The 26647-nt window shown below is 41.0% G+C and overlaps 1 protein-coding gene across 1 annotated transcript; it reads left to right on the top strand.

Annotated features, from left to right (window-relative positions):
• The first annotated feature begins 909 nt into the window (after positions 1 to 909).
• Positions 910 to 26404, top strand: LOC141464189 (sodium-dependent neutral amino acid transporter B(0)AT3-like). The gene is made up of 12 exons (XM_074147006.1): positions 910 to 1066; positions 9522 to 9662; positions 10874 to 11011; positions 12957 to 13138; positions 13484 to 13594; positions 18264 to 18376; positions 18672 to 18800; positions 19422 to 19578; positions 21203 to 21407; positions 23029 to 23188; positions 24909 to 25071; positions 26192 to 26404. The coding sequence occupies exons 1-12, from the start codon at positions 910 to 912 to the stop codon at positions 26402 to 26404; spliced, it is 1869 nt and encodes a 622-aa protein (XP_074003107.1).
• The last annotated feature ends 243 nt before the right edge of the window (positions 26405 to 26647 follow it).

Here is a 26647-nt window from a genome sequence, read left to right as displayed (position 1 = left end):
AGCAGGGTGCTTTTTTCCAAGTATTTTGGGAAAAAAAAAAATCCATCATCTTCACTTAGATACTTTTCCATCTCAAAAAGGAGAATCCAGGCATAAAGTGTCGATTTAGTGAAGCAAGCAAGCTGACTGGCTGATCTGTTTAGTCTGGAGTGAACCGATTTGGAGTGCAAAATAACAATACCCAAGTATAACTGAAAGACAACAGAAAAAAGTTCTCACACACTTAAAGTTGAAGGAAAGCACTTGGCTCTTGCATTCATCAGTAAATATTTAATGAACAATAAAAATAGTCACTTGGGATTCATTGACAGGTGCAAAGTGATTAACCCCTAGCAGCTATGGTGAAAAATGGACCAAATTCTAATGTCTGAACATACATGGTCTAATTTTTCTTGCCTTTTTTTTTTTTAATTCACTTTTTGCACTTGCAAAAGATGTCTTCATTCTTTTACCTCTATTAATAAACAAAGAAAGGAAATGGCAACATTTACTTTATTCACAGATTTTTCCAAGTATTTTACAATTTTGGTAAGTCTGCTGTAAAGGTTTCTTTTTAATTATATTCAGCGTCACACTTCTCTGACAGTATCTGAGAACAGAAGGAGAACAGAAAATAAAAACCTGTTTGATTCTGAGTTACCTATTAACAACATATTCCCAAGTTCTCTAACTATAGAAGGAGCTGCAAAAAAGTCAAGTGGTAACTCTCTATATAATAATAATTCCTGGTTTTGTCTTTAAACTGCAGCTTTGGCAAAGACACATTCCTTTGCATCACATAAAAAGAAAGCTCCACCTCTTTTTCCAGGATCCTCCGGTCACCCCACATAAAACCTGTAGGAGAGAGATTTTGAAGCATCTTCCCATTTATAGGGAAAGGGGCTAAAGAGCCAAGGATATTTCATTAAAATGTCAAAAGATTTAGCAGTGCCCCCTGAAATCCCTAAAGAAGATGGCAGACCCAAGTGGGACAATAAGTTCCAGTACATTTTAAGCTGTATTGGATTTGCCGTCGGTCTGGGGAACGTGTGGCGATTTCCATACTTGTGTCAGATACATGGAGGCGGTAAGACTGAAATGGGACTTTGCTGAAATGTTAAACTACAATTCTAATACAACTATACTAACTTATAATGGCACAGAACTTATATATTTGCATCACTTTTTTTTTTAACTATCTAGTTCTCATAAATGTTTTGCACCCGTTAGATTACCTTTTTCCATAGGAGTATATTTCATTTTTAAATAATGTGTTTGTTTAGGAAATAACATGAGACTCGTGCTAACTCTCAGCAAAACTGATGTTAAAGTTCTTACATTGCTGCTATGGTCCTGGTGGGAGCAGGAAAATGAACCTGCAGCTCAACACCTTAAGGAAAAGCGAGACGTCCTGGGGAGGCCTGGGTGACCCAGCCCCCAGACGAATGGTTGCTGCGCTTTCCTTCGGGAAGGTGAGCAAATTGTTCCTCTCCCTTCTCTGACGCTCTTAGGAGCTACCTCATTGTCTGGAACTGCCCCTGTGCAAAACTAAATTGCACTTTTTTATATCTGTGCGGCTGCTTACAATGCTCAGCTGAGAGAGGAGCAATGAGCAAATGAAAATTATTTTGGTGGCAGGAAGCTCTTTATCGATGAACAAGTAACATCCGAAGACACAGTTACACAAATTCAAACAAGAAAAGAGAAGCAGCAGTACATTAGATTCCTCCCAGGAGACTTAACATTTTCCATTATTTATTTGCAAAATGTGAAACTCTCTCAGATGAATGCCATTACTGGGTGGTTAGAAAGTCATAGGTGCAAGCACGCTGTTTCTCTGTGTTTGCCTGTGGGAATGGCTGGGAAAAGCCTCTCACTTCAGTTAATGTTACATGTGTTAATGAGACACCTTTAGAGAGACATCCCCGTAGCAGAAATGGTATGGAGACTGCAGGGAAGATGTTTTTCTGGAGCAGGAGCTGTGAATTAGACAAATACTCCACAGCATCTCAGATAGCCTTTCTGTCTTGGAGCAAGGGAACAAGCATTCAGTATTAGCAAACAACATAATAAAACTAAAATTATGTAATATTTTTGTAATATAATGAACAATTAATACAAAGTGTTCAATGGGAGTGTTGAAAGGGGGAACCATAGCAAGACACAGATCCTCCACACATCTCATTAGAGAGTTGCTTCTGGGGCCACCAGCTGTGTCAGGCTGCATGAACTTTGTGTTTCAGGGTTTTGTGCAAATCTCTATTACAGAGTAAGACGAAATATTGTTCTACTGACTGTAAAAAAGGCTCTCACACCTTCCCATGAAGCACCAAGGGTCACTTCTCAGTGCTGGAGGCAGGGGTCTAGCTGTGGCCAGCTGTTTTTCACCCCTTCAGAGATGCCAGCCTCGTTTTAGAAGATCAGCAACACTCGCCTCCTACTGAGGTTTGATCTCTCCCCTCCATCCCTCCCCTCCTGGCCCCCCTGCGTCCCTGCCCTACAGACCTCTACCACCCCAGGAAAAGCGTGAGTTGGAGTGCAAGGAGACCCCCGATGACCTGTCTTACAGATCGCACAATCCTCAGAAAGTCTCTTTGCCTGTGTACCCAGCTTCTGAGCTCTGCTATATCCCACAGAAGCCACTAGGGACAAAAAAACCCCAGGTTTTAGAGCAGGTTTAAAGATAATAAAAATAGGAAAATGCTGCAGGGACAAAGGTCGAGTCATTCTTTTGCATTATGAGTAGCAACTTTGCCAGTGGAAAACAGGTATAAAATAACTAGCAGACTCACTAAGGGCATATAGATACTTGGCATCACCACACACAGTGGCACAAGACAGTGGTGAACATATGTCAATGTATGGATGGGCGGCCAATGTTCAGTCACTGGATTTTAGCAAAGGGCTGAGGGAGCTCAACAGCAGGATGGACCCAGTAACAAAGTGCTGTGGGGTTTGCAAATAATTTATCTCAGAAAGCTGGCATTGGAAGCGTTTGAGTGAGCCATAAAGGCTACCAAGAAGACAGAGCTGTTAGGTTTATGCCAGCGCATAATGTGGTTGCATTCTTCTGCTGCTAATTTAAGGCAGTGATGTGATTTGGGGTTGCATTTTTGAAAGCAAACAACTCATATGCAAAAGCCCAATAGATTTTCAGGGGTAGAGGAGCATAAATCCTGCTTGTGTGCATCTGAAGATGTGAACGTGGGACAGACCAGCAGCATCGTGGTTAACTAGGAGCCCTGAGAGGTGCAGTGGCTCAGTGCCTGCAGCCACAGCCACCAGTTCAGCAAAGCCTGCTATGGAAATGGCATAGACGTGCTCTATGGATTACTGGTTTCTGGGGTTCAGACCACAGTTTCACAACCGGTTCAGGTGATATCCAAGGGTTTAAGAGTTAGGCAATATACTTTTCCTCATTTCTTTTAAGAAACATTTCTCTTTTCAAAAACAAAAGATAAATATAAGTGCTTATATATTTGTCTCATGTCAGCTGTTCTCATCAGACCTCTGGACCTTATTCATCGCACATTAGCGTTACTCAGTAACTCAGATCTAATATAATATCAGTTTTGCTGACATTTATCACCTGCTGTCGTTACTGATTATTTGGATTTATTGCCTGAGTTAAGTTAGCTATTTACTTTTCATGACTAATGGATGTGAAGGTTGTTTGTCACAGTAAGTGGAGACAAACACAACGGTTCCCAGGCAACTGGGATTGAAAAGAAATCTCTAAATGGCCCCATATATACTTTGTGAGGTAAAACCAACACTCAAACATACATCCATCTGAGTATATCCATACCTCAAAAAAACCCCCAAGTTCTAGCTGCAACTTACTGCAGTGCTGTACTTTTGATTATAGCTACTATATATATGCTTGCCTAACCCATGGGTATTAAAAATGTGCATAGTGCCCAAGCCCACAGAATAACTGAAAAACATCTTCACTATAAAATACAGTTTCTTTCTAGGAAAATAAATACACATAAACACTAAAGTCCTGCTAAAAAGGGAGAACTGTTTACTTCTGAGGCAATGATTTACAGACTTTCATAACACGTGGCCTACCTGACCTTTTGCTAGAATTTGAACTACAACTTGCTACGAAATGCAGTTGTCTGGCTCACTGTGTCCTCAGAAGGAAAATAAAATCTGAGAGGAACAACAGGTATACCTGGAAAATACTGAGGAAAAAAAAAAAAAAGTATGTTGGGAAGAACAGAACGGTTCGGTCTCTGATGATAGAGAAATGAATTATCTTACTACAAGAAACTAACTTTGTTTTCTGGGTTGTTATCATGTCCTGCTCAAGTCATTGGTGAAAAGCTATGGCATTTGGGGTTGATCCTTTCATAACTCCTTGTCTTTGGTAGCCCTTTACAGCTCAGGTTGGTGCATGCTTGCATATGGGTGCTGCTCACTTGCATCCTTCAGTCACGAGTATTTCACAGGGAAATTCACCAAGGTTATTTTATAAGTTGATCTACAGGTGTTACCTGTCTTTGTTTGAAATGGTTATTGCCCTTTTTATTTTCTGGACATTTCTCTAGTTCCTTCACTGCTGCTCAAGAAGATACGGTCATTTACATGGGAAACTCAACCTTGCAAAATTTCAGAGTCTGTAAGACATGCAATGTGGCCTGTAAGTCAAAATCAGTGCCATCACAGTAGCTCAGATTTTTCATGTGGATTAAGGCATGTGCAGAAGACATAACAAAGATCATGAAGTACTGTTTTCAAGAGAGAGGGGCAAATATGATTAAGTTGCTGCTTTTTTTTTTCCTACCTGATGTCTTGATGTGATTCATTGCTGTGTTGGCTACTATGCTGCTTAGCTGAACTCCCATGGAGAAAGGGGACAGGTCTGATAATCCCTGCTCAATAGCTAATAGCTTTTCCTCTGTATCCAAACGAGTAGTTACTATCTATTGCAATTTCTTGTAGGTAAAACACAAATTATCACAGGTATCTTTCCATTAAGTTCTCAGTCTTTTGGAAAAACACACCCATCACTATTTCTCCTGTGTACCAACAGAACTAGTGAAGTGGATCTCTAAATGTTATTGTACTGAGACGTGTTTTCCAAATTTTTCAGACTCTACAGATGCGTTTCCTTGGAGTTACTATTTTGCCACTTTCCAGGTCACTTCAGTCTTCATTATAATCATGCTTTTCCATTTCTAAATATCTGATCTGAAAGAAATTTACTATTTGTGTTCAGGACTTTCAAATGCTGTTGTGTCTTTAAGGCAAGTTACTTGCCTTACTTCTGCTACCTGATCTGCAGGCGCCAATAAGATGCTGTATTGCACACGTGGATCAGTTCCTCTAAGTATTTCTCTACCATTTAGGAAGTCTTCATGGGTATCCCAACATCAAGCAAAAGGTTTTCTTCACTGCTGTCACTGAGGCTCAACAACTTCTGCTAGTCTTAGTACATCGTGATTAGGAGGTCTTATATTTCAGGGTTATTAGGAGGCTAATACTTCAAACTGCTTTACATTTCCACTAGTCGAGTCTATTGCTCTCTCTTTTTGTCCCGGTGACATAACCAACTTGGCTGTTTCACTCTGCTTCGCCAGTTGCCGTGATTCAGCTTTAGACTGCACTCCTTCTTTAGCCTCCTGGTCATTCTGCCCTCCGCTGCACCAGGAACTCCCAACAGGCTGCGTTATAGTCCATGCACGTTTCTTCCATGTTGTCACATGTAGGTGATACCACAAAGATTGTACCCTTCAAGTCCCATTTTGCAGGTGGAGAAGTGACTATGGTTGAGCCATTGCTTTTCTGACCTGATTTGCCTGTACATTGTAATCGAGGAGTCAGGTTTTAAAACCTCTCAGTGTATCCAGAGTGCATTTTCTTGGCTACTGCCATGACTATCGAGCTGTCTCCACTCTAATGGTTCTTCTGAGTTAGCAACGATACCAATTGTGCTACGTGCTGTTGCTCCTTGTCGCTTGGGACTCCACTGCTAATGAAATCAACTTACCAACAGGAGCAATATTTGCAGTTGTTGATAGCCTGATTTGAAAAAGCTCTTTTAGGCTTTCTGTGCCTTTTCATGTGCACAGGGATTGTTGCTTGGCTTTGTGGTGTCCTTGTGCAGGATCTTCTTCCAAATTAACTTTTAACTCTGGTAGATTTTGGACTAGTTTGTTGGTTTTTTTTCCTTGACCTTCTTTTAGTAGTGCATGTATCTACTTGAAGGATGGATGCTTTATGTATCTTGAGTGTCTTTCTGACAGAAGGAATGGCGTAGACTAAAATTTTCCTAGGTCATGCCTCAGGGATGCAACTAAATTGTGCCCTGGTGATACTTTTGATTTTTATGGGCATTTCTCCAGGCTAAAATGATGACTACTATTTTTTTTAATTCATTTTTTGAGAGGAAAAAAAGTTATTGAAGCTAAACTTCTGTTTTTAGAGGTTCCCCCCTGGGCTTGCTTCTTATCTATGTCATTTATTTTACTTTCACCATGGAGCACACAGATCTAAATATACCTAAATATCCCTAAATATCCATATATAGAATAATTTGCTTACTGGTACTTTATGATTGTTTCTGCTAAAGTTTCCTTTTCCCATGCCTCATGGAAGCCAAACCTACTGAGTTTCTGCTGTATCTGTGCATCAGATAGGGTTTTGCTGTGCCCGTATTTGAATGCTTTGTTTTGTGATATATGCTCTGTGTTAGGTACTAGCTCACTTCATCATTCTGCTTCTTGGATTTTCTTCTTGCCTTTTCCACAGTTAGATTTCTCATGGCATTTTAAAAAAAATGTTTATAAATATATTTTTTTAAAATACTTAAATTCTGCCTTCTGGCACATCCTCCCCTACTGATTAAACAGATCCCTTGACTATAGTGTGCTAGAGGGTTCCTACTCACTATTAGGTACCAAATACCTTCCTGGTATTCTTCTTCTTTTTATGGGTGGGGGATTTTGTTGTAGAAAAGAGTAAACTTCATGTGCTTGAGCAGACTCTCTATGCTTTTCCTGACTATTTCCTTTTTGCCTAAAAATACTGTAAAGCAAGGGAATGAGTAACTGAAAACATTTTTACACTACAAGCCTTTCATATGAATAAGGTTTGAGAAAGATTAGCTTTGTTAACTATTTCTTCTTAGCCCGATCTTCTGCCATGTTTTCTTATTTGCAGACAGCATACTTTTTATATTGTTCTCAAAGAAAACCAGTGTTTTCTTTCCAAGTGTGACATTATGTTTTGCCTTGCTGTAAATAGGACTGGAGATACGTACAAACCAGTACAAAGTAAACAGGCTTTTATCAGCAGAATATCTAAACATGCTCTGCTGTCAATGGTTCAACTAGCAAACAGAGAAGGGGAGAGAGAGATAACAGAGGACAGTTCGCACTAATTATTACACAGTTATTTCCAGGGAGATATGATATGGGAGATAGGTCTGTCTCTTACAGTGCTCTGCCAGCAAGGGCTCAGCATCGCAGGGATTGCAGAGAAACAGCTCTCACTGCAGTTGGTGTGTGGCCATGGGCAGCTGGGCAAAAAAGGAGAGTTTTCCACGCTGCGGTGCTCCGGTCACTAGTGTGAATATTTTGCTTTTCCCAGGAGCCAGCCCCAGGCACGGGGCTGTCAGGAGGGCTGGGTGGGCGCCCGCAGGTGTGCTGCGGGTGGGGGGGGATGTTGCTGCAGGTTTCAAGGACAGCATAGGACTGAGCATGGCAGGAGGTTGCTGAGCTCTTGCAGACGAGACCTGCAAATTCCTTAGTATTTACATGGGAGCTTCGGTAGGTAGCTCCAGGTGAGATATCATCAGGTGGTAAATGACTTAAAAATAAACAAACTACTGTGGTCTTTAACTCTGTCTGTAAACCCCTCTCTCGGGTGGGGTTTATAACAGCCACTTTAGAGCCGCCTTCAAGGAAGGGGACTACTGAGCAGGGGTATCGAGGATCCAAATAAACGGATTTAACTTACTGGGAATTAACTGTGAGATTCCTTTTTCAAATCTGCTTCTTAGCAGTTAAAAACACCTTAAGAAATCAGATCATAAGGAGAGAGACACTTATTTCCACCTTTGGCAAATTAAGAACAGTCCTTCATTGAGAAGAGCTTTGCCGATTTTTGTTCCTATCTGTTTCTTGATAAAGGGTTAAACTATTGAACGACACACCTTCTCTGGGTGTTGAACGTAGTTATTGCAGTACCTAGCAATAGGTAGCAAAGTTATTGCGATACTTAGCCCGAGTGATTTGATTTATCTGCCCAGCCTTTCTAAATAGTCAGCGATTGCAAAACAAAGGAGCCGTTCCAGGAAGAGACCAAAAATCCCCATGCATTCCCCAACCTCCTTCTCAGGGCCGAAGACGGAGCAGAGAGCCGAGCTGCTGCACTCTGCTCTCTCAGATGGTGACGGTGAACAGTGAAACTGCTCTCCCTGCCAGCCTGGAGGAAGGGGAACAGGTTTTCAGAGCTGGAAGAGCAGAACTGGGCAGACTCAAATATGAGATTTGGAGGCGAAGTTGAACTGGTATAACAAAGCACAGGTTTACTGACAAAGCGATGAGGAGCACAGTGTCGGTGCAGGTTGGTAGGAGGGTTGGGAGGGGGCTGAGGCAGGACTTCTGCCTTTGTTTCCCCAGAGAAAAGAGGCTTCATGATCACAGTGGCTGTTGGTCATGGCAATAAACTTCAATCTATTAGACCATTTTAATTTAATTGCACGTTTGGGCAGGCGCTTTAAACATACTGATGAAACTTCTCCTGGTCTCATGAATCTCATGTATCTGTACAAAGGCGGGAGGCCCAAGCCCATGTCCCTTCTGAAGGCAGGCAGGGGAGATGAGGTGTTGCACACCATTTTGCAGGAACCAGCCAGGCTGCCGGCAGGGTTGATGCCCGTCCCCAGGCACCCAGGAGCATGTGCTGCCTCTGGCCCAAGGGAGCTGCTATGAGAAAAGCAGGGAAGATGTAGAAGATACAAGTGGGGTTTCAGCGCTCCCACGCTCGCAGAAGCACTTCAGTCTTGCTTTCAGTTTTTCATTAGCCCGAGGTTCTGTGCTTTGAGCAGAACTTCATGCAATAAAGTAACCTGGTTTCTTGGGGGTCTTCAGCACGAAATCCTTTTTTACCAGGGGAGGACAGAGCAGCACACGCCTGCAAGCTTTGGGAAGGGAAAGGAGGCGATGCACTGAAGGGGAAACAGACAGTATAAGGGAGAAGCAAACCCTTGTGCTTCAACAGCAGAGGGAGAAAAGATGCTTAAGAGAAAGGGAAATGGAGGAAATAGTGAGGCTATTTATAATGGGCTGTAGTAATGCCTAAGGGGAAGCATCCTGCAGCACTAAGTGTCCCAGTCCTTCCTCCTACATCTTCACCAATAAAATTACCAGCAACAGGAGCTACTTGGCAGGTACCCCTCGCAATGCTCCCTCCCTCAACACATCCTACAAGGACTTTGGTAGGGTCATAAAGCAGACGAATTATCAAACAGTAATTTCAGTGGGATGCAGATAATCACGTGGCTCAATTGCACTTAACTGTGTTTTCAGGAGCATTCCTGATCCCATACTTCATCGCTTTAATCTTTGAAGGAATTCCGCTGTTGCATCTTGAACTGGCCCTAGGGCAGTGCCTGAGGAAAGGCAGCATCGGTGCCTGGAACACCATCTCGCCTTACCTCGGAGGAGTCGGTACGTCTCTTGGGGTTCCAGCTCAAAGAACCACAGCCACTGCCTACCCATAGTGCTTCTCACTCCTCCCTCACAGCCCTTCCAGGAGCCAGTCTTCTCTGTCCAGGGACAGTCAGACTGGAGTGGGGACAGAAAGACAGGAAATCAGGAATGGGAACCTGGCACCTCCTAAAGAGCCTAAAGCAGCTGGGAAAGTTCCCCTCCATGAGAGGGGTGCATGGTGGGCCATTATTTACATGGTTGGGCACGAGGGAAAAACTACACGGCAGGGTGCATCAAACCGGTGTGCAGTCCCATACTAGCAATATTTTTTTTCTTTTTTTTTTTTAACTTAACTTAACTTACTTAACTTTTAACTTTACTTAACTTAATACACACTGAAAAAAAACATATCTTGTGTCCTGCACATATTGTTAGGTTGCATAAAAGTGAATGGGAGCAGCCACTGCTAGAGGGCTGAACGATCAGAGCTCTGCAGGTTTTGAGATAGCACCCTCCTGCCTGCAGGGGCAAGGAGAAAGCCTTGGATGCTCCAGCCAGGACAGCTGGATCATGCCCTGCTTTAAGCAGGTGCCTGAAACTGGGATTGGTAGTGACAGTCATGCCTGTGGGGGGGTGTGGGAGGAGAAGGGGTGGGTAAGAGGAGTCATCTGAGGGCCAGAGGGCAACCAGGCAGAAATGCCAGGCAGCAGGGTGGTGGCTCCAGCTAAACACATCTCCTACAATTAGGCATGTCCATCATGCCATTGCAAAAATGCAAGACAGCAAAATCCATGGTGTTGCTATTCTTCCTTATTAAAGGAGCAAAAAACAATTACCAGTTTAGGGCATACATGCATGATTTGGGACAAAAGAGTGCCCTCATGCAGCTACAGTACACTGCGAAACTTCAGTCTCTTTTGGTCTCTGCTATTGACGTTGTCCCGTGTTGTAGGAAACAATGTATTATATACTAGACAAAGATTTCAGCCCTAATCTTCTACGTAAGTGGAGAGTATCAGCCTTCTTGGAGCAGGGCTGGTGAGCTGGGGGACTGTGCACCAGTATTTGGACACCGAGAACACAAATGCCCATCTTTCATATGAAAATCTTGGGACGGGGAGAAACAGAAAATCTTGAAATATTAGGAAACGTGAGCTTTTAAGAGCAAATGCTGTGACTGATAATTTTTTCCGAAGCTTTTCTAAGCTGAGATCTTGTGCTTTCTGCAGGGGCTGGTTCGTGGATGGTGTCGGTTCTGGTGAGCTTATACTACAACACTGTTTTAACCTGGGTGATGTGGTATTTCATAAACTCCTTCCAAGAACCTCTTCCTTGGAGTGTTTGTCCTCTAAATGAAAACAGAACAGGTAACTACCACTTCAAGTATCACTGCTAGTGAAAGGAGGATCACAGGGTCAGAGTCTAGGAGCCAGTGAGGGAAGTTTTGTTTATTTTTTTATGCTTGTGCTAGGATATAAATACCAGTCTGAAAAAGCGTCCTCTCCTCTCTGACTATGGACAAATAGTCCCTTATCAAGACACATTTGTCTGTTATCATAAACTATGTATCAAGACACGTGAGATTGTTAGCATAATTAAGAACCAGATATATGACTACAGCTTTCAGTAACTGCTTTAAATGAGACTTTTGAGATTTCACGGGGTGGTGAAGCATTGGTGATGACTCATAACAAGCTCTTACGGAAACCTTCCAGCTTATTTGTCATGATGTGCTGAGAAAGATCAGCTGAGCTGCCAGAGCAGGAAACACAACCCTACGGGAGAACTTTAGCTTCTGCCTGTAGATTGCTGAGACTGCTTTTACACATCCAACAAGACAGCTTCCTAGAGCAGCTAACCAAGAAACCCCCAAGAAGAGAAGCTACACTTGATTTGGCCCCGAGTTGTGCACAAGACCTGCTTTGTTTTCCTGTCAAAAAGCCATGAGAGTGCTGATAGCCTATTCAAACTCATCATCCTCACAGGAACAACAAAAGCCAGAAAGTCCATGACCCCTTTTGCTTGATTTCAAAATGGGAAGTGAAATAACAATTTTGTTTTTTGTTTTTTTGTTTTTTTTTAAAAAAGCAACTAAGTAAGCAAAACACTTAAAGACTTTTGAGGTAGCAGAGAAACTTAAAGACGGAATCTTTGAGGCTCAAACCAAATTCACACTACCCATTACAAAAGCTTTTAGTAAGACCAAAGACAGACAGTGTACCCTAGCAGGATACGGAAGACTGCTCTCAGTTCTTCAAAACTATTTTTCAGCTTTCTTTGTTCAGCGCATGAGAGATGACAAGTTCCAGTGCAGAGCAAGAAACATAATCTGAGTAAGAGGCTAAGAAAAAACAGACAAAACATAGCAGAAGATGACTTTCTTTTGGAGACCTTAGGACTACTCTAGAGTAGGAAGACAATTAGATATCCTCCTATCTTTGTTACAGAAGTAGAGAAAATTATTTGGGCATTAAGAAACAGGATTCTTTCATTTCTCAGGATACAGATGTCCCAACTACTGAGACGCTGCAGGAAAATTAGTGTGCTCTCCTAGGCAGAGATGCAGTTAGGTCTCATCAGGCAGGGAAAGGAGAAAGTGCTCCCCGAGTTTTGGTGTATGATGGACCTCCTGGTTACAGGGACTGCTGCCTCTGGCCCTGTTCTGTGTAACCCCAGCTCCTGGAAATGCACAGGGCTGCCTCCTGCCCTCAGGACACACCTGATTCCAGCTAGGAGCAAAGGTAGCACCCAGGGAACTCAGGTTTCCAGCTAAAGACAGTAGGCCAGCAGGTTTCCTGAAGATCCTTGTCAACCTCCTCTTCAGGTATTTAGGTTGCAAGTAGGCAGAGGGATGAGCACAGGTTGTGGCATACATCGTGTTCCTGGTTCCCTCTTCTCCAGGTGCAGAGCCTGGGTGGGGACAGGTACCCGAGGGTCCTGCTCACAGAAATCCTGGAAACATGAACCAAATAGGCTGATGCTTGGGTCTTGCCCCGCCACAGGGCCACAACATAGCTAGGGGATCCTGGGCTTAGATGTATCCTCAAGTGCCTGAATCTCGTCATGGCTCCACCAACTTGTAGACAGAGAACTAAAAAATTTCAGGGCCAGGCAGGATGGGGCTTTGAGCAACCTCCTCTAGTGGGAGGTGTCCATGCCCATGGCAGGGGGGTTGGAACTCGATGATCTTTAAGGTCCTTTCCAGCCTAAACCATTCTGTGATTCTATGATTGCTTCCTAACCATACAGTGAGTGGGAAAAATATTACCAATTTTAAAATTTATCCTTACGCTTGCCACATTTCTTTTCCAGGGCTCAACAAAGAATGTTACGAAAGTACTGCAGTAAATTATTTTTGGTACAGGAAAACTTTGAACATAACACCTGATGTCACTGAGAGTGGCACATTACAGTGGTGGCTCATTTTGTGCTTAGCAACTTGCTGGGCCATCGTCTATCTCTGCACCATCCGAGGAATTGAAACCACAGGAAAGGTACAGAAAGGATAGAAAAGTGCATTATCCCCCACTTTGGAACTTGCTTTCCAGATACTGAGCTTCTCCATCAAGGAAAGGCTTCCCCATTTACCACACTAGCGCTGTTTCAGTATGTCCCTTGTCCAACAAAGCCACAACGGTGGGACAGGTGGCTCAAAATGACTCCTTTTCCATTGCAAACGCTTTTCCCCTCCAGTCTCCCCTCAAGAACTGTCCTTCTTTTAAAGATGGCAGTGTTCATCTGTAGCTGTCTTGTCTAATATTATTAGGATTGTATGCTGTAATAACTTCAATAGGATTTATTGATGTTGTTGTCAGTAACTGTCTGTCTTCTTATTTTAGGCAATTTATGTAACAGCAATATTTCCTTACCTGGTCCTAACTATATTCCTTATTCAAGGACTCACTCTACCAGGAGCCACGGACGGTCTGGCTTACCTCTTCACCCCTAATGTGAGTATTGCTGCTATAGTCAGAAATACTGTTTTTCCTTTGTCTCCCCCTCAGATCTCATACTGTATATTCATTTTCCAGCGACTCCTGAACTAAGCTCTTTTTTTCTGAGATGAAGTGATTAAGTATTTTAATATACTTTAGCAAGAAAAGAAGCAGCAAAGTATTTAGCAGTTAGGTAATAAGCATATCGGAAAATACTGGAAAATTGAGTATAAGTACATTATGTTTGCCTCGGTCTTGAACGTGTAAGTGAAACTGATGCACTTCACAAACAGAATTATCTCTCCTTTACACATGATAAAGATGGGATTTCTCTACCAACACTACAAATTTACACAGCTTTGATCTTTTAAGAATTCACAAGGAAAACAACTGAGGAATTACACTGCAAAGTGATTTTTTTTTTTTTCAAGAAAGTAATTTTCTCCTATCCCCATTTCTCTATAGCTGAAGTTCTCCCCCTACCCCGTAGCTGTCCCTAAGACAGAACTGCTGGAGAATACTCCTCTCCCATTTTTCCTCATCTTCTCAAAGGGACAGAAGTCCCAGATCCCTCCATATCCTGGCCATTTGAGATGGACCTCTTTACACTATCCTTAGCGGCCTTCCCAAATGCAAAGTCAAATTGTCCCACCAAGTGGTCGCTATCAATTGTAGGCTCCTTACAGCTCTGCCTTCATTCTAAAAAGCTCTGTAAAATGGTGTAGAGGAGGAAAAGCAGCACGTGCTGACAGGTGGTCTCAGAGCATCCTCTGCCTCCACAGCCACAGCACTGCTTCCCGCCACAGCAGCACCGGGTATTTCCCTTTCCCTTCCCACAGCAGGAACACAGGCATTAAGGAAAACATAAGCCAAGAAGCCTGGAGATACGTTAAATACCAGCCTGGAAAGGGACAACAGCAAGAGAAAGCTCATCTGAGACACCTCTTTTATCACTCCTCCTGCAAGCCCAGTGGCACGGGCACCCATCTGAACACTGTCAGAGCTCAAAAGGGAGAACTTTGGTCTTTACAGGAGGTCAGGATGTGCACTTGCATTTTTGTAGGGCCCAGACAGGACAATAAATGCTTGGTGCAACATCTAAATGAAGAAAGCAGATCAGACAACACAAGCAGAACAGGGCTTGGCCTGTTGTCATTTGGTGCCTGCCCTGCTATTGGGTTTCTCTGGAAGAGCTCAAGCACCATCAGGACTTGGGATCACTGTACAGTGAACTTAATGCAAAAAACTAGATTTGTGTGTAGATTTACGAATCCTGGAGGTATTGCAGTGCTGAGGGGGAGCGGATCATTGTAAAAGAAGAGCCAGATGATTTTGCAGACTGGCGCCAGAAGTCAGAATGAAAATCCATCTGCAATCAACCTGCAGTTAATGATTAGTCAGTTTGAGGAAGCAGATCCCGGGGAAGTTCTTGAAGAGTCACCTGAAGATGGTTTTGATGGTGAAACTATGTTCTTATCTACAAACATGGAAAAGTTGATGCAACAGCCCGGTAAGTGATATCTGCTAAGGGTGTAGCTATTGCATGGAAAGCTACAGTGTAAGGCAGAGAGATGGCTTTGTTAAACATGCCAACTGCTATGGAGGATTTTGGCACTTCAAATTGGACTCCAAAAAGGCAGTAAGCACGCAACTGCAACATTTCCTTTCTCTTTTGTTCCCCTTAGCCCACAACTGCACTACCAGTATTACCTTTTTCTGTTAGCCTGTTTAATGAGAAACTGTTCCCACCACTGCCATCAGTAAATACATGTGGGTTTTTTGTTACGCTTCTCCACAGGGGATGTCCCAAAGTGAGTTGTACAGGCAGGCTGTTGGTTTGTGAGGCTTTTTTAGCAAAGATTTACCTGGCCCACCCTGACCACAGCTGTAAAGCATATTTCTTAAGTGTGTGATGTTCTTCTATTCCTGTCTTATTGCAGGAAGCTTGTAAAATTTTAGCAAATAAAGTAAGAGTTAGCTCACCTACTGTCTGTTTCAGCTTGCTTTAAAAAAAAATAATTAAACAATCAATCTTTCTTGATGTTCTCCACTCATTGGAGGAAATCTTTTCCAGCTTTTTTTCTGACTTTGCAGTGCAGCAGGAATTGTAGTTTCTCTGTAATAGCTGCCACATCCACTCAGATAACTCTTACACCTCACTGTTTTTGAAAATCTGTGAAGGAAAGTAACATCTAGGGCAAAAGTCACATCTTGCCTAGTTTCAATTGTCATAATCACCCAAGTGAATTTAAATTTTTTTTTCCAAACCACCATTGTTTAAGTTTATTCACTTTCCAAGTCTGTATTTTAGTTCTCATTAATATCACAAATAATAAGTGCATGCATACAGATTTTAAATATGGCAGACTGTGGGTTTTTTTTCATGCAGATATACATAGTCAGCCTTTTGCCATCTGACACACTTTCACACCTAAATTCTAGAACAAATAATGAATGCTTCTTTTCATTGACTTTCAGACATGGAGAAGTCTGATGATTTACTCACTCTCTCTAAATCCTTGGCTACTTGGAAAGTGAAGCTGCCAAGAAAACAAAAAGATACTGAAATTAGGCTCACGGGCACTTGAGGGGAAAGCAGAAGTTGTACAAAGATGAAGCAACACAGGAGCTGGAACAGAGACTTTTGGAAAAGTCCTTGGGGAAAAAAAAAATCATCAGAGGCAGCAGAAAAGGGATCCCATCAAACATCAGCAATGGTTTCCACATGCTTCAGCTTCTGTGGACATCTGTGTCAGCTCAGGAGCACAAATGCCTTCTTCTCCAGGCACAAATGCCTTCTTTAAAATCTGAAAGAGCTTCAGAGACTTTAAATATTTGGGGGTTCTCTGGCAGTAAACAATTCCAGGAACTTGGTTGGGCAACTATGTCTGTGCCCAGAGTTCTGCGGCTATTTAACGAGCAGTGATAATAGCCAAGGAAAAGAAAAAGGCAGCATAGGCACCAGATCCACTATCACAGAGACAATTTGTAATTTTTTCCTCTATTTTGCAGTTTAGTTTTACACCTGATACATTACTGTGAATGGACACTTAAAACTCCTTTCAAGGTACCTGGTCTGTCCATATTGTTTCTGGTATTAAGGAGAACGAAAGCATTACCTTAATGAACTGCTGTGCCTTTAAGTGCAGTATTACTTGTTGGCTGCATGCTTATGAGGAAAGCAATAGCTGTTTTTCCACCAAAATTACACATCACAGGGATGCCAGTGTTTTTTCATTCTGTTTTAAGAAAGTTTCCATCTGTGTTGCATGTGTTCAAGTGTCCAAACATCTCACTGCCTGGTGGGGAGCAATTAGGCTTCCTTTCCTCATTACTTCCATGTTCATTCATTAACATTCTGGTTGTATATCTTCATCCACATGTTTCTAGTTTCAGCAGATATTTTTTTTTTTTCTTCTGGAGACACACTTCAGAAATCTGTAGGCCACATTACTGAAAATATAAAATAACATTTAGATTCATAATCACTTACTTAAGACCAGATAATGACATTGCCACAGCACGCTGGCCTGTCCACTATTTCTTCAAGTCTGGGGGTTGATTAGTATCTTTCAGAGTCAATAAATGCATTGCACCTAGCACCAAACTAAACTGCCTCCAGGCACATTTGCCAAAGTCCCCAGTCAGAAAGCCGGACTTGTAACTGTCATGTCTATCAGCGCTAACAATTGACTTGGCAGCACTTAATCAACCTCTGAAGGCCACGAGCAACGAGAACGCTGAGCTTCTGCACTGCAATAGCAATCTAGTTCTGTACCTGCACAAGGTCCTACCAGTGAACACTCTGGCATTGAAGGGTTTGCTTATGATCGTTCAAAATAAACCTCTAGAAAGGTTTGCCTATCTGCTATGATGTGCAAAAGGCTGTACCAGTTCTGCTGTGGTCAAAGCGCTGGCACAGTTGTGGAGAAAGGGTCTGCAGTGATGGCACTCACTGCACCCATCCACACTCAGATGAACCCGTTATTCTCACTCTTCAAGCTCAGGACAGTTCCAGAGAAATGCTATTAAAGAGTCTTTTGGCGTATCTGTAATCCAACAATCACTGACTTTTTAATTTAGCTTCCTCTATCACGTTGCTCTTACATCAAAATTCAATTTTCATGCTGTCAATTTCTCCTTTTTTCCTTATTTTTCCTGTGTTGCCCTCTTATCTGTTATTGCTGTTTTCACAGTACTTTGAATATCCTCTTCTTGGGCTTTTAGTCTTTTTAAAATTTTTTTTTTAAGCCAATTTGGAAAACTATGGAATCACTTTGTGTCTTAAAACAATGAATTGTTAGTATTTGTTCATACAGTTTTAGGAAAATAATATTCTTAAACTGTAAATTACCCAGTGTGTGGATTAACAAAAAGAAATAAATTTGTCCCTATTGTGTGCCTAATGCCTATCATTTAGAAACACATATGTATCATCAGACAGGAGAGGTGCACAATGAAACAGATTCTGTAATTACTACATATATGTAAAATAGACCAAATTATGTCTTCAGAAACACCTGCTTTACTGACATATTTTGTACTAATTTCCATTTTCAGTATACTTAGATGGCAATATAACTCAAAATTTCAGAAGTGAAATAAGAGATGAGCTATGAGAACTGGGAGAGAAAAAGAAATTTTAATTTAAGCCTAATACATGCATTTATTCCAATTATTTCAGCTAAGCACCTTGAAAAATCCCCGTGTATGGCTTGATGCAGCTACCCAGATTTTCTTCTCTCTCTCTTTGGCTTTTGGAGGGCTTATTGCGTTCTCAAGCTACAATCCAGCAAAGTAAGTAGAACTACAACCTTTATAAATTCACTAAATTCTTGATGCATTTTGTGCAATTTTCAAAACTCTATCCTTAGGATATTTATAAGGGGTCTTAATTTTTCTAGAGGATGTTAACAGCTGCTGTGTTTCTAAATGACCAAATAGATTTTCTAACAGGAAGGGACAGGGAGGGGGAATCTAAAATAAAAATAAAATGTTTGCAGAAATACGTCAGAGAATCACAGAAAAAAATACTGCTTTTTTTTTTTTTTTTTTTTTTTAGTTAATTCACTTGTTTGAATGCTATTTCTAGAAATGACTGTGAAAAGGATGCTGTGACAGTAGCAATTGTGAACAGCATGACGTCCATCTACGCTTCCATCCCAGTCTTTTCTGTTTTGGGGTTTAAAGCAACCACAGGCTACTGGGACTGCTTGGACAGGTGAGAAACTTGCGTTTCCAGTGTTATACTGTGGTTTCAATGACTAAATAGGTAATGTGTTACTTGAAAAACATCCATTTAGAGAATTTATTTTCACTAAAAAGGAAAAACACCTGTATGGAGAAGTCTAATATAAAAATATAAAGTATTACAGCACTGAGGCAAGAATGATCAAGGTAGTGTTGGTAAAAAGCAAGACAAATTATAAAACAATCCATTGCAAAAAGCGCATCAAGGATCACATCTCAATCTCAGACTAGCATTGGAAGTAGTTAAAAAACTAACACCTTTTCCTATTCCACCAAATTCACTAAGTTATTAAACACAAGTGGTGGAAATGGTCTGGAGAGCTGCTAAAGTAAAAATAGAAATCTTCTAGAGACTGCATCTGCATAAAGTTCTCAGAGTTTGTACCTGAAAGAGAAGACATTAAATATTCTGAATATTTTCTCATAACTATCTTTTATATAAAAGTCCTCATTTAATATTTTCTTTTATATTGTAAATAACAGCACAAAAAGTAAACACAACTTTCTATCAGCATGTGAATACATGGCACAGCATTTCCAGCCACATCACCTGCAAACATTTAAACTAATGATGTGTTGGCTTCTCTGGCAGGAACATTATCAGTATCATCAATGAATTTGATCTTCCGGAAGAAAGCATCATGCGACAGAACTATACAGCCTGGATTAGTTTCCTGAATTCATCATATCCAGAAAAAATTGCTGGACTCAAACTGAAAAGCTGTGACCTTCAAGAATTTCTTGATCAGGTACCAGAATTGCTTTCAACAAAATAAGCTTTAAACAAATTATGTAGAAGGTGTCTTTTTCTTATAAGTACTTGTACTTTACTCTACTTGTAATGAGTACATTATACAAATCATGAAACAAAACAATTTTTCAAAACATGAAATAGCAACATTGCTGTAGGACAGTCTGAACTCAAAGCTGTCTTGGTACAGCATGCAAGATTACACATTATTATCACAAAACTAATCTTCAAAGTTGCTCCTACCTGGAGCCTACCATGGACATTAGATTCAGTCCAACTTTGGTTTACAGGAATAAGCACAACAGAGGAAACATATCTAGGTGAAAGATTATAGAAAAAGGATGTTGAATGGGAGTTTTCTAAATCTGTATGTAGGAAAATATCAAAAAAATCTACTAAAATGTTCACTCTTTGCCTTCAATCACATATATGACCACCAGGAAGGTATCTCATCACTGTCTTACCTTTTGTCTTCCTTTCCCCACCCTTTTATTCCCTCTTGTCCTCTCCATTTTATTTTTCCTCCTCTCTGCACAGGATCTCACCAATATTTTAATTTTTTTCCCCCCAGCCCTCCTCCCCCCTCGCCAAAATTCATCACGGTCCTCTCCCTTTCCTTCTTCTCCAACCCTCCTAAAACATTTCCCCTATCACTAAACACAGATGTTTCTTCTCTGTTTACTTCTGCAATCTCATTCCCCTTGCTCCAGTGATCCCATCCAGTCCTGTAACTCTGGATTTACTACTCACTCGTACTCCCTTGGTACAAGTCCTTCCCACCTAATGAGAAAAGAACAGGGCCATGGTTGGAGGGGTTAATAAGAAAGAAAGGAGCTTGAGAAAAAAAACAAATCTTAGGACAAAAGGGTGGACACATTTGCTAGAAACAGAGTATGCTAGTGCACGATAGCCTTAACACACAATGATGGTGAAACAGGCTATTTTACTCACACAACGGAGAAGTCCAAGGAGGACATTCCAGCCCTGACACAGCCAGTTCCTGTTTTGTCAGGCTTCCTCTGATAGCTCTCATTTCTTATTTACAGTTTGACATATTTAATTTCCAAATTAGAGCAACGTTACCATTTTTCAATGCTCAGATTTAAATATCCTTTTCCTTGGGAGACTGAATTCAAAGGAATCTGGCTGAAATTGGCTTTTTCCCTATTGGCCTTTTCTGGTAATTATGGGGCTTTTCTGTGATCAACAGTTCACCAACTCTCTTGCTGCTAGTGGCAATCACATCCTTATTTACATCTTTTTCCTTCCAGCAGCTATTACATCATAGATATTAAAAAAAAAAAAATATTTAAGATGGCACTAGCAAAACAATTGCTATTTCAATTACAACTCTCAGATCTACTTTACTCTGGACCCATCTCTCTGTGCAAGCTGAAATTTTATTCTATAGTTGTCTACACATCTCTGATAGACCATTTCAAACTAAAATCCCCACAAACACTCCCCACTTTCTCAACTGCTGGCTGTCACAGAGTCCCCACAGGCTGACCAGCACCCTGGGCTCCAGGGAGGGACAGAAGTGTATTATAATTTGATATGCAGAAGAAACTACCTTTACACTATTATAATAACTATTTTTTATCTGTTTGTGAATTCTGCAGAGTGTATCGGGAACTGGCTTGGCTTTCATCATTTTCACTCAAGCCATCATTCTGATGCCAGGCTCCCAGGCCTGGGCCATCCTGTTTTTCATAATGTTGTTCAGCTTGGGTCTTTCTTCTATGTTTGGGAACATCGAGGGAGTCTTCACTCCTCTTCTAGAGCTTCAAGTTATATCTAAATCAATACCCAAAGAGCTATTATCTGGTAAGGTATACGCTTTGCTTTGTTCAAAGAAGGTGGCTTCTTTAAAGATGTGCAAACTACCAAATGCTTAATAAATAACAGAGAGAGATTAAGAATTTGTACTATTAACTTAGCTATCTCATAGTGTTAGTAAGGGCAGTGGATTGTGTTTGCAGAAGATAAGCACATAGATGAGGTAGCAGAAGCTACCATGACAATATTATATTGCCATTGCCAGTTTTTTTTCTTAGCTTGCAAGAGCTGCTGCAATCTGAGAAAGCTTGTTAAATTGCTGTTCCTGGAGTCAAGTTCACTGGGAGCTGTTGTAAACACTGGGAAAAGCCTTGTATTCACTGAAGCCTTTGGCACCTAAACAAGTCACTTTAAGGCGACCAGTGACATCAGCTGGTCTGCCACCTGCGCACGAACTTACCACATTGTCACCACTGTAAAATAGGTCATTCACCCCTATTTCATTCAGGTTTATGCTGCTAGAGATTATTTCACATTTACTGTGAACACACCAGAGTAGAAAATTAGTAGTTGGAAACTGGGGAATGAGCACGTCAGATCCCGTTATTGCACCAAACCCAGAATCTTTGCAACCAGAGACAGTTACTGAACTCAGCCTGCTCCTCAAGAACCAGACTTGGCGAGAGTCTTAGAGGTCCTACTGTGAAATCGGTCTAGAAAAACTTCTGGTGGTTTTAAGTAATGAATTAACACTTCTGCAATGTGCCCTTTTAAACTCTTATGGGGAACATTGCTGTTACGCCTTTTTTAGAGTCTTCCTGTGGCATCTAAATTATATCCTTGTAATTTTAAAACTTTTTATGTAGAAACAAATTTATTTACAACTTGACGAGGTAACAATATTATTTTGAAATCGATTTTCCAATTGTGAGCTTTTTTCCTTTTTTTTTTTTTAAGAAGGCTGGAGCAAATTTTACACAGCATTGAGGCAAAAGCCATCTCAGGGTCAGAAGCAATTAGTAACACAACACAGGACATATAAATTGATTTGCAGTTCATGTCTGCATCCAGCAACACTTTCCCTCCTTCCCACTTTTTCTCTCAATTACCCCAAATCCCTGTCTTGGCTAAAAGGGATCTGACTGTACAGAGACTTGGTGAAACCTAAATCATACAGGCTGGGACATAAGGGACCTGCACATTTGTAGCTCTGGGCCCTCTGAGGAAACAGGGAGCAGAAATCCAGGGAGCCCTTAATACTTTTCAGGTGCTGGCTGCCTGTGCTTTGAGCCTCTGACTGCATGGAAAAACTCACTATATCAGTAAAAAAATTAGCATTGGGCAATAGCATAGCACAGCTCAGGCCGTCTGCTGGAAGTACTAACAACTGAAGGATGCTCCGAGTCCCACGAATGCATTCCTCCTGCAACAGAGCGGTTGGCCAAACACAGGGGAAAACTGAGTTTGGCTCTTGGCCAAAACACAGGGGGAAAACTGAGTTTGGGAAGTGATATTAACTCCCCTAAGGAAAAAAACAGCTGCTTGTAGCTCTGCAGAGGGAGAGAGAATAAAAATTACTAGAAAAAGAGCAAAAAATAACTTAGAACAAAAATATACTTTCCAAGTTCAGTTCAGTACTCCAGTAACAAAGATACCTTTTTTTCTTCAGGTATAATATGTCTTATTTGCTTCCTCATTGCTCTGTGTTTTACGCTGGGCTCAGGGAGTTACTGGATTGACATTTTTGACCGCTATGCAGGCTCCTTGCCTCTTCTAGTCATCGCTTTCTTTGAAGTGATTGGGGTTGTATATGTGTATAAAATTAAAAGGTATGTTGGAAACAGACGGATTTTTTTTTCTCATAACAGACAAATGCATTTTCCTCTCAATCCATCTATGTTACATACAGGTATACAATACTAACTTATTTCTGTAGCACTTACCAGTTCTGTGAACATAGTTATCCATTCTTTGCTTCAGGTCTCCTGTATTTGTAGAACAGGAAAGAAAATCTCTGCATGCCACTTATGGAAGGGGGGGATCCTAAGTTTAAAGCTAGAAAGTCAACAGCTGTTGTAGTTACTTGGCAAAAAGGAGTTACACCATCTTTCAAATATCCTCCTGTTACTGCCCTTTTGTTTTGTATACTCTTGTGGGTTTTGTTTATCATTTAGTTTAAAAGTTTAAAAGCTTTCCTAGTTTAAAAGCTTTCCTACATCCTTTGTAACTGTAAATGCCAGAAACCTTATCTCATTTTGATTTAGAATAAACCTGCTTTCTCTCTACTCAGGGCCCTTCCAGTTCAGAAATTTCCCCAATTCTCAATAAAGATTAATCTTTTCTTCTCTATAATTTACTCAGTTACATGTTGGAACTTCTCCCTTCCAATTCTTCCTCTGGCACTGGGATCATGAAGATCCTGATTTTTTGTGGGTCAGTTTGTATCCTGTATAGGGAATGAACTCACATTTGTCCAGTGATGTTGCATATCAAGGTGTTTCAGTACCATCCCAACTTAAGTCTTACCATAGGCTATGATTTCAAAAACTAGAAACCAAAGAAAAAAAAAATCTTCCTCAATTACAGCTGACGTCCCTGCATTACATTTTTTTCATCCAATGTTAAGACCTTGGAGCATTTCCCACATTAAATGGTGATAACTCCCAGGCTATATCATCATAAACAATTTCACGTCTCCCTCTTGCTGCCTGTACTGCTAGCCTCAATCTCCCATGATGCAGACATAGCAGCAAAATCTGTTTTCACACACTACAACAGACTCTGGATTCCACAGCGTCTGAATTTTATCCATTGCGCTAGTATACATATACTTTTTCCTCTTTGTTACTATGGAATGAGCATAGTCAATCACTTTTTCCTAGTTTTCAAGAAAATTTCTAATATCTTCAGTTAGATTAACAGAATTGAAGACCAAGTTGGTGTTTGAACACACACACAAATCACAACTCCTATTTCAGATTACAAAATTCTTTCCATCTTGATAAATACAGGTTATCATGTAACTCTCAAACCCAGAACCATGTATCTACTGCCCATTCAATGCACAAAACTGTAAGAGGCATATGTAAAAGATGAGCTCCATGTCCAAATGACTGCCACTACTGATTGCAGAGGAAGCTGGCTCAGGCTGCAATAATTTTGTTCCTGACTTGATTTGATTCATTTGGTGTTGGTAATTCCAACTTCTTCCTAACAAGCTACGTTTGTTCACTTGGCACTTTTGCCTTTTTTAAAATGTTTGCATAGTTCTACAGAACTGCTGTAATATCTTCATCACTTATTTGTGCTTAGAAACTTTAGACTAAGTGCTCAGGTAATGTAAACTGATCATTCATTCCTGTCAGGGATCAAGAAAGATCTACTTTATTGATATTATTATTTACTTAAGTCTATAGTAAGTTATTAAAGAAGGGTATGGAACAGAAAAGGTTTAGGGAGCTGTACCATGTGTTTAAAACTTACAGAAAAATAAGAAAAAGCGAAACCACTTAGATCAGATATCATCATAAACATGTCTTCTCTTAAAAGGTTCAGTAAAGATGTGAAACAGATGACTGGACGAAAACCCAATCTCTACTGGCAGATCACATGGAGGTTTATTAGCCCTCTGCTCCTGCTAATCGTCTTCGTGGCCTTTGTTATTCTTCAGATACAGAAGTCACCGAGCTACGCAGCCTGGAACCCTAAATATGTACGTTCCCAAATATTTCCAGAACTTCTAACAAAGCAAGAGTTACATATTCTTCTCTTACCAGATCCTTTAAAATCATTGCCATCTACTGCTTACCTACGTAATGTAGCCTGAAGTGAAGCAATGCTCAGAATGAGAAGGCTCCAGTGTGCATAGGGGTTACACATACTAAAATGAGTTTCTGCTAACAGAGCCTCTTCTGGAGGCTCCTGCATGCTCCGTGCTCCATATTTCTTACAAATGCGTATAATGCGGAAAACTGTTGAAGTGAAATGTCTCACAGACACTTCATACCCTCAGGGGGTTCAGAGGTGGAACAAATGCATGAACAGAGCTTTAGAGCTGTGTAACAGATGCCAGGGACGAAAACAATTCTCAGAGAGAACTACCAATATCACTGGAGCCCTGATGATTCTATGAATGCATACTTTTGACAGGCAGACAGGAAGGGAGGCAGTGGTCTGAGAACAGTGCTGGTTAATCCAGCACCAAAGACACATCAATGCTGAGAGCATTTGATTTTGATGTCTCTGTCTCACATGAGTTGCAGTTTCTTGGATCCCTCTCAAAAACACCCTGCACAGGGGTTTGAAGATGGATCCTGGTCTTAAACTGCATGAGGATTACACAGCAGCAGTGCCTCCTCCAAACACCATTAAGGATCTATCGACCCAAAATAAGATTTATAGCCATAGACTTGCAGAAATTGCATTATCATCATTCCCTTGAAATCTCTCATATAAAATTTCCCTATCTGGCAAAGAGCATGCTTGGTAACTGCTGAAACCATGTAAGCTCTGAGTGCAAACACAAATAATCAGAGCTTAATCAAGCCAGGGTAAAAGTTTGGTAACTCTTCGGGCAACCCCTGCATTCCTAAGAATGTGTTACATCTCCAGCTATAAATCTTTGAAACTGTAAAACATTTACAGCCATCTTTAGACCCATGAGAAGGCTACACAGAGGACCCAGTCACTGAATGCTATTGTAGAGCAAGAGTAAAACTTTTGCTATCCTTACTATAACAGCATAAGAAAATGCAAATGGAAATCATAGCAAAATGTAAGTGTACCTACCAATTTATTTTTTTTTGCTTTGCTTGCTTTTTTTATCTCCATAGGAAGGCTTCCCTATGAAAGAGGAGAAAGTCTATCCACCTTGGGTACTGGCCATCTGTGTGCTGTTAGCTGTCCTTCCGTGTGTGTTTGTACCCCTGGTAGCACTCTTCCAGCTGATCAAACGAACATGCAGAAGCAAGGAGCTAAGCTGTGTACCACCAGAAGTGTTTTCATGTCAGGGGGCTAATAGCAACTTTTCTCATCAAAAAGAATAAATGCCCATTGTATCTGTCTGTAAGTGAAAACAAGACAGCATTTGTTAGATATTATCAGTTACAGTATCGTATCATCCAACCAACCTGGTTTACGCAGCTCATATGCTTACAGCCAATCGCTAGCACTCAATAAATAATGCTGCTATGTTTCCTTTATTTTCAACAAATTTCACAACAGTTATATTAATCTTGTCCCTCCTACGTCCTGTCCTGAATCCTACATACCGACCCCTTCTCATCCAT

The sequence above is a fragment of the Numenius arquata genome, chromosome 4 (assembly GCF_964106895.1).
Source record: "Numenius arquata chromosome 4, bNumArq3.hap1.1, whole genome shotgun sequence".
Classification (NCBI taxonomy): Eukaryota; Metazoa; Chordata; class Aves; order Charadriiformes; family Scolopacidae; genus Numenius; species Numenius arquata.
This window is presented reverse-complemented; position numbering and strand designations above follow the sequence as displayed.